Source organism: Hylobates moloch, unplaced genomic scaffold (genome assembly GCF_009828535.3).
Source record: "Hylobates moloch isolate HMO894 unplaced genomic scaffold, HMol_V3 SCAFFOLD_21, whole genome shotgun sequence".
Lineage (NCBI taxonomy): Eukaryota > Metazoa > Chordata > Mammalia > Primates > Hylobatidae > Hylobates > Hylobates moloch.
The window spans coordinates 47,572,380-47,581,216 of record NW_026652296.1 but is presented as its reverse complement, the minus strand read 5'-3'; the positions used below and the strand labels follow the sequence as shown (position 1 = coordinate 47,581,216).

The 8,837-nt window shown below is 38.8% G+C and overlaps 1 protein-coding gene across 4 annotated transcripts in view; it reads right to left on the bottom strand.

Annotated features, from left to right (window-relative positions):
• ESF1 (ESF1 nucleolar pre-rRNA processing protein homolog) overlaps window positions 1-8,837 on the bottom strand; it is a 90,800-nt gene that overhangs the window by 37,175 nt on the left and 44,788 nt on the right. For all 4 annotated transcript variants that reach the window (XM_032142163.2, XM_032142165.2, XM_058432836.1 and 1 more), the window contains exon 10: window positions 3,315-3,436. In XM_032142163.2, the coding sequence (XP_031998054.1) occupies window positions 3,315-3,436 (122 nt within the window). The remainder of the gene's footprint in view (window positions 1-3,314; window positions 3,437-8,837) is intronic.

The following is an 8,837-nucleotide window of genomic DNA, read 5'->3' as shown; positions in this document are numbered from 1 at the left end:
CTTCTTTTTTTTTTTTTTTTGAGACGGAGTCTCGCTCTGTTGCCCAGGCTGGAGTGCAATGGCATGATCTCAGCTCACTGCAAGCTCCACCTCCTGGGTTCACGCCATTCTCCTGCCTCAGCCTCCCAAGTAGCTGGGACCACAGGTGCCCGCCATCACGCCCGGCTAATTTTTTTGTATTTTTAGTAGAGACAGGGTTTCACCGTGTTAGCCAGGATGGTCTCGATCTCCTGAAATCGTGATCTGCCCGCCTCGGCCTCCCAAAGTGCTGGGTTTACAAGCATGACCCACCGCACCCAGCCAGAACAAGTGCTTCTAAGAATTTTTTTTTTTTTTTTTTTTTTACCAAACTATTATATGGATTCAGCAGTAACATGCTTTTAACGAAGAATATTTGCTATGTATCTACTCATTTCTTTAACTGCTTTATAGATCTAAACAACAGCTAGATCAAAATACTAGATAACATGGCATATAACAGGTATTCATTTCTTCAGTAATCATTTTTCAGTATCAAAATTGAAACCACTGAGGAATAAAGGGGCAAAAATATTTTTAACTTGAAGAAAATTCTTGAAACTCTTCTATATACAAAGAACCTGTGGAGTCGGAAAGGATCTGTTGGAGTCAAGTCTGGTACTGAGTATTGTAGAGTCTAGAACACCCTGGACACTCAACAATGTATTTCGAATGCTGCTGACGAGTCCAGACTTAGCCCAAATGAATGGAAAAAGTAGAAGCACAAACTCGAAGCTCCCAGCAAATGAAAATCAAACAGAATAGCTGCTACAATTCTCAGAATGACTACTTTATTGACCCCATGAGGGCCCACTTGAGACATCTCCAATAAACTGATAGCTTAACACTTGTGGAGTTATTTCATTTAGAAGATATTTTACTCAGTTTGGGAGGCCGAGGCGGGCAGATCACGAGGTCAGGAGATGAAGACTATCCTGGCTAACACGGTGAAATCCCGCCTCTACTAAAAATACAACAAAATTAGCCAGGCGTGGTGGCGGGCGCCTGTAGTCCCAGCTACTCGGGAGGCTGAGGCAGGAGAATGGCTTGAACCCAGGAGGTGGAGCTTGCAGTGAGCCGAGATCGGGCCACTGGACTCCAGCCTGGGTGACAGAGCAAGACTCTGTCTCAAAAAAAAAAAAAATTTTACTGCCTACTGAGTTTGAAAAGTTCTAGGGAAGAAGGGAGTTAGTTAGCACATCAATGGGAGCGGGGCTCTTACCCCACATGGTGTTACATGTATATTATTTTCATACATGGTTTCTGGCTCGTAAGTTCCTTAGCCCTTGCTACAGTCTTTTGTGTTCGGTCTTAAGGGCAGGACTGTACTCTTCCCTCACCTTTCTGATTGTGCATCTTAAGACCTTCCCCAGAGAGGGTCCTGCCCTGTACTTGTGGGGAAGGAATGCTGGCATCATGAAGCTTCCATAAAAACCCGAGAAACGAGTTCACAGAGCTTCTGGATAGCTGGACACATGGAGGTTCCTGGGGGGTGAAGCGCCCAGGGAGGCATGGAAGCTCCACACCCCTTCCCCCATACCTTACCCTATTTCCTCTGTATCCTTTGTAATATCCTTTATGATAAACCAGAAAATGTGTGTAAATGTTTCCCTAAGGTCTGTGGCCACTTCAGCAAATTAACTGAACCTAAAGAGGGGGTCGTGGGAACCCCAACTTGAAGCCAGTCAGTCAGAAGTTCTGGATGTCTAGACTTCAGACTAGTGTCTGAAAGGGTGGAGGCAGTCTTGGGGACTGAGCCCCCAATCTATGGGATCTGACACTATCTCCAGGTAGTGTTGGAATTGGAGGTCACCCAGCTGGTGTCCACTGGTTCGTGTGTGGAGAAAACTCCCTACCCATTTGGTCACAGAAGTCTCCTTCTGTGTGGACAGTTGTAGTGTGAGAGCAGAGGAAGAACACAGTCTGAAAGACTTTTTCCTAAAACACCCAATTTCTCCATTTTACTATCCATTTCCACAAACGCTGACTACAATAGAAGTATAAAAATTACTCCACTGCGTCATTCAGCTTTGCATCTCTCTACCCTTACAGCAAGTCAAAGCTGTACCAAAAGCATTATAAGAACACACAGTATAGAAACAGTATAGTGGGGAACAGAAGAAAGAACACTGGTCTGAGTAACTGTGGATTCTGGTCTCAGCTTGGCCACTGGTATGCTATGTAACCTCAGACTAATCAGCTAATTTTTTTTTTACAACTATAAAACAGGGCTGGACTAGAATTAATAATTTTAAGATTCCCCAAGTTGCAAAATTTTGTCATTATCAGTAATAATGCTCTAAGGCACACCACTGCCAGAATGCTGCATTTCAGTGACAAGAGCACTTTTAGTGGCAAAAACCTAAGTGATCTGTACTATTACTGAGGACTCTGGAAAACTCTGGAAAAGATGTTATTCCCTGAACAACATGAGCCAAATCATACTGTCCACAGAAACCATATTAACACAGAGGAAATACTCTATTTATTTATTTATTTATTTATTTATTTTTTGAGACAGAGTCTTGCCCTGTCGCCCAGGCTGGAGTGCAGTGGCGCAATCTTGACTCACTGTAACCTCCGCCTCCTGGGTTCAAGCGATTCTCCTGCTTCAGCCTCCCAAGTAGCTGGGATTACAGATACGCGCCACCATGCCCAGCTAATTTTTGCATTTTTAGTAGAGACAGGGTTTTGCCATGTTGGCCAAGCTGGTCTTGAACTCCTGACCTCAGGTGATCCACCTGCCTTGGCCTCCCAAAGTGCAGGGATTACAGGCATGAGCCACCGCACCCGGCCAGGAAATACTCTTGATAAAGGAATTTAATGACAATAAGGTGACAGATGAGCCATAAGATAATACTGCAAGGTGAAAATGCAGGTTGAGAGATGGAAAGTATGGCATAATTTCACTCATGTTAAAAACCTCTATGTGCACATATCCTCAAGGAAAAAAGTCTGTATGCACCTCTTTTGCTCAGAAACACAGAACAGAATCATACTGCTTAAATCTAGATATTAACTATGTGTTTTACATAGGTGGCATGTAAATGTAAAATGTCAGAATGCAGCAGTTGAAGTGGCTCTGGACTGTGACCAGGCTTTGTACACCATTATGTGGCCATGCTGAAAATACTTAACTTTCTACATTCTCACTTTCCTCTTTCTTAAAATTGGGATGATAGCAAGGCCTACTTCAGTGAGTGGTTACATTTTGAGATAATGGATTCCAAGCACCTGGTACCATCTGATACATGGTTTGTATTCAACAAACATTTGGTCATAATTATCACTGATACCTTCTGTTTCCTTTTCAGTCTTTTTTTCTCTTTCTTCTTCTCTAAAAATTGTTCCCAAGGGGTCAGTTTATCCTTTCCTTCCAATTTGTTTTTGACCATCTCTTCTGCACTTTCTTTAAGACCTGAGGAAAAATCCAAATAGTTTAGCTTAAAATGTCTTATTGTCTGGCAATCACTTAAACATATAATTTATAAAGACAAATATAATTTTTGCATATTTAATATAGTAACAAAGATAACATGCAATGGTAAATATCTGTAATACCCCAATATCATACAGTGACATAGGACCAATTCTATAAAAGTTATTTCCTAATAACAAACAACAATAACCTAACCAAACAAAATAAAAATAAACCAACAAACAAACCTAGCAACTTGATACATGGTCAAGCCACTAAAGAAAAATACTGTATTAAGGCTCGGCCTTCATTTCTCTAAACTTTTTTGTGTTGAGATGCTAAGAAAACTTCTGAACTAATTCTTCTCAGGATACTAATTAATTTTTGTAGCAAAAGACAAGTGGCTTTTCTTGTCTTTAATTATCCCCACTTGCTTCTGTCATCCAAGTGAAAGCCTATGTTCTCTGCGAACTACAGGGTTTGAACAAAAATTGTTTAATAAGGAATCCCTTTTGAAATATCCCATGAGCAAAGGATCCTCAATCTTTTCTCAAGCATTCTGTGAGGCCACATAGAAAAGATCAGAAGGACCACCAAGTTCAGATTCCATTTCATCATATGGTTTAGCTCTTTCAATGCTGCTATTTGCTCTTATATTTCATCTCAAAAGGTCTTTCTTCCTATAGTCTGCTATTCCCGATTCACGTTTCTAGGTATCTTATGCAATAACTAGAGGGGGTAACAAGGTGGGAGAAAAAGCCCTAAGGCTGATCTATCCGTTTACAAAGACCCTCATTATTGCCAAAGTAAAGGAAATGTAAATACTGTGCTGCCCCCTTTGATAATAAAGATGCTTTTTATTTTGTAGTAGTGTTTAGAGGACATAGTTGGGTGGATCTTTAAATATTTAGATGACACAAAATTCATTAAAAAAAATGAGACATCAATCCAGATCATCTTCTCAGATACATTCTAAATTCTAAGAAAGTAGAAACAATACTAAATACAATTCTCTTTTGTTGATGAGTATATACAGACTGAGAACATTTAGCAATTTGTTTAAGAACATGGAGGTAGGAAGCTGCACAGCTAAATTTTGAATTCCTGGTCATCCTCTCTACTATTATCAGATACATCTAAAATGCTAGTTTGACCTACAGAATAAAGAAATATATGGCCCAAGAATAAAATCTAAAACTCTGGGCCTCTGGTTCCTTATCTGCAAAATGAATGGTTTAGATCAGAAGTATGCAACCCTTTCCTCCCACGTGCACTGATTTTCCCCCCTCAAAACATTTGGTAAAAGTAAAAATATATACAACAATAAAAACAGTGCTTTTGGGCCTTGAGCTTCAAAGAACAGTTTGAAACAGCTGAAACAGATCTCTAAGACCTTCCTGGGTTTTTAACCCAAGACTTAATCTTCAAATATCTATAGCTTAGAAAAGTATTAATGTTAACCTATATGCACACCCAAGGTAACACAGATTTGTTTTTATGACATACTGCTGTTAGGATCTCTAACTTACAGGATGCCAAATCAGAACACAATTCTCAATTCAAAAATGTTTCTTATGAGAAAAACATAATTCGCTTTAGTAAACAGTTTTCAGGAGAAATGTGTAATATAAAACCATGTTTAGATCTCTGATTCAACAGATAAACAGCACCTAAGAAACGTAAACTGCGATGTTCATTTGAGAGAAAGCAGCAAATTCTGATAAAACAAGTTGATTTCAAAGAACAAAATAATTTATGTATTCTGCCTGTAGGTCAGCACACAATCAGTTCAGTCTAAAATTTTACATGTAGTGTTGTATTATTACATGATGTTTAAATAATACTCTTTGAAGTATTCTACTATAATTTCCTCATGCATTAAGATTTTATTACTTCAAAATACTGAATATAGAAATTTTTTCACCAAAAAAGTTATTTTCTGATTTTGATCCAAGCTCTACTTCCAAATCACCACGATGCTAAGGAGGGTTCTATGTTGTTGTCTCTTAGGTGACTAGAGGACTGGGTTGATGTGTCTCAACCTTTTTTGGAGGCATGGACAGCATGAGATTTTGATAAAAGTTATGGACGCTAACACTGTACTGGAAAAACTTGCGTACAATGTTCAGGAGGTTTATGAACGTCTCTGTGTGATGATCCAAGAGCTTAAGGTAAAGAACATTTATAGGAGCTGAAGAGGTCTAGCCTGGGGGAAGATGAAAGTCCATTCCTGTATTGAAGCTTACCAGCATTGACATTTGTAGGTTCTACATCAGGTTTTCTCAATTTCAGTATTATTGTTATTTTGGACCAGATAATTCTTTGTTGTGATGGGCTAACCTGTGCACTGGAAGTTATTTAGCAATATCTCTGGTTATCCACTAGATGCTAGTAACCCCAGGCGTAATAATAAAAAATGTCTCCAGACATTGCCAAATATCCTCTTGGGGGGCAAAATTACCTCTAGTTAAGAATCACTGTTCTAGACAATCATTAAAAATCATTTCTAAAAAAAAGGGCTATGTCAATATTTGAACCACATAAGTGATGGTATTTTATTTGGTGCTTGATTATATAATGTCTTCCTAATTTATAAGTTTCATCTGAGCAGTCCTTTCTTCTAACTAGACCAAAAGCAGCTTAAAGTCACCTTCTTTGGTATTTCATAATATTTAGCATAGTGCCAGACACATAGTAAATACTTAATAAACACTTAATTGATCTGTCTTCAAGGAGAGATTCTTATTTCAAGCCAACTGTTTGATCTTTCATGTTTGGAACATATTCTCTCTAACAGAAAATGAATCAAAACTTTAGGATCGAAATAAATGGCCTTGATCCTCAAGTGGTTCATGTGGTTAAAAACAAAAAAGAAAAGGACCTATAACTCTAAAATAATTCATGAAATGTTTATTTTTAGGAAATAATATTTTTCTGGTACTTTGTTTACAACAATAAAGAAACAGTATCTTCAGTTTAATACAGTCCGTAATTTTTTTTTGCCTGGCTCTCACTTAATACACCCAAATAGTAGCATAAGAAACACATTGCAATGAATTCACACGCCACCATGATAACTTAAAAAATGCTTTGTTCTTGTTGTCATCATGAGGTCATTTAAATCTCTTGCCACAGATCACAGCTGTTTATGTTCTAAGTTCTTAAAAATATGCCCATCCCAGAAGCCTCTTGGCATAAGTACAAGAACATTCTTCAGAGACAGTTTTAGCCTCTGAGAGCAGCCACTATGTGACTGAAAAACAACTTCATTGTAACTGGTTTTAGTTTTGCAGAAATTTGTTTAAAAAATTTTAAGTGCATATCCAAGGACTTCTGAATTAGTTAAAAATAACATCAATAATCCTACAAATAAGGGGCAAAAACCTCTTTCAGAGCCAACCACAAACATAGATGACTCAATTGTGACAATAATAATTTAAGCACAATCCATTCAGAATTATTCTGGCAGTTTGCATACATATAAAAATATTTTTAAATATCCTTGCAAAACGCACAAAAATAAGAGTATACATTCCGCCTACCTTATTCATTTGAAATATCTGAAGTCTTCAAAGGGCAGGAGATGAACAACTTAAAATAACTCCACTAGGTACTATAATCGGCTTTGGTCATAAAAACAAAATGTACATTTAAACATTTCTGATATAGGCTGAAACTAGCACTCTTTATTTAAACCTGACTGTGTAACTCTCAATTCCAAAAGTAGCTTTTAAAATCTAACCAGCCACCACTACTGCTACCAAAACTTCAAATTTGGAATCCACTCTGAGTATAAGACTTTTTTTTTTAGACACAGTCTTGCTCTGTCACCCAGGTTGGAGTGTAATGGTGCAATCTCGGCTCACTGCAACCTCCGCCTCCCAGATTCAAGCGATTTTCCTGCCTCAGCCTCCCTAGTAGCTAGGATTACAGGCACACGCCACCACGCCCGGCTAATTTTTTTTGTATTTTTAGTAGAGACAGGGTTCGCCATGTTGGCCAGGCTGGTCTTGAACTCCTGACCTCAGGTGATCCGCCTACCTCGGCTTCCCAAAGTGCTGGGATTACAAGCATGAGCCACCACGCTTGGCCGAACCGAGTATAAGGCTTTTTAGAGGAAAACCACTGGCCATGCCCTGAGGAACAGTGTCATCAAAGACACTCCTTCAAACTCTCCACCCCAATGGTGCAAGGAGAAGGAAGGACACATTCATTCACATAACAGGGGTCACAGGATATTTGGTCCAGATAAGTAAACGGGATCTTTGCCAGGGCCATTTTTTCCTCCCTGGTAAAGGAGGGTGACTATGTGCATAGGATATCCTTCAAGCATATTGGATAAGCTAAGTGATCACTTTCAAATAAGAAATATGAAGATTTGAAGTGTTTTGAACTTGGTTCAGGATCTTACAATTTCTTGTATGAACTTCTGTAGTAAATCCCTCTCTCCTTAACTTTTTTTTTTTTTTTTTTGGAGACAGGGTCTTGCTCTGTTGCCCAGGCTGGAGTGCAGTAGTGCAATCACAGCTCACTGCAGCCTAGATCTCCCAGGCTTGAGCAATCATCCCACCTCAGCCTCCTCAGTAGTGGGACCACAGGTGTGCATCACCATACCCAGCTAATTTATTTTACTTTTTGTAGAGATGTAAGTCTCACTATGTTGCCCAGGCTAGTCTTGAACTCCTGGGCTCAAATGATCCTCCTGCTTCAGCCTCCCAAAGTGCTGGGATTACAGCCATGAGCCACCGTGCCCAGCCTCTCCTAAACTCTTACAGTACCATGGTCTTTTATTCTCTAGCATGTGTCACAGTTGGAATTATATATTCATTTGTGGAATTGTAAAAATTATTATTAATGGGTATCTCTCTTAATAGGTTGCAAGCTCCATGAGGGCAAAGGTCATAGCCTGTTTTTCTCTTGCTGGTAACTCTAGCGGCCAGTGAAAGGTGTGACATATAGCACACACTTTATAAATGTCTGCTGAATAAAAGAGCAAATAAAAGAAAAAAATGAGTCAAATTTGTTCCCAAACTTACAGACTAGGAACAACAATGCATAAAATTAAAAAGTAAAATAACAACTAGCCTTGTGAATAATAGTAAATAGCAAAAATGACCAATCAGGCAGAGCCAACAAATACTCTTTGGCTGCACTTAACACTATGAGAATAGTGTTATACAGAAACAACACAGTCATAAGGATAATAAGGATGAGGGTACAGGAAGCTGCTTAGATACGCAATTGCTTCTTATATAGCCCTCAATTCTGTATCTTCCAAAACATTCAGTGAAGCATCCATAGAAAATATGCCCAAAGTATGTGATCAATGAACACATGATTTTTTGTTGCTGATTGTCTAAAAGCTATTTAACTGGGTAGAAATTGCTTTACATTTGTCTTG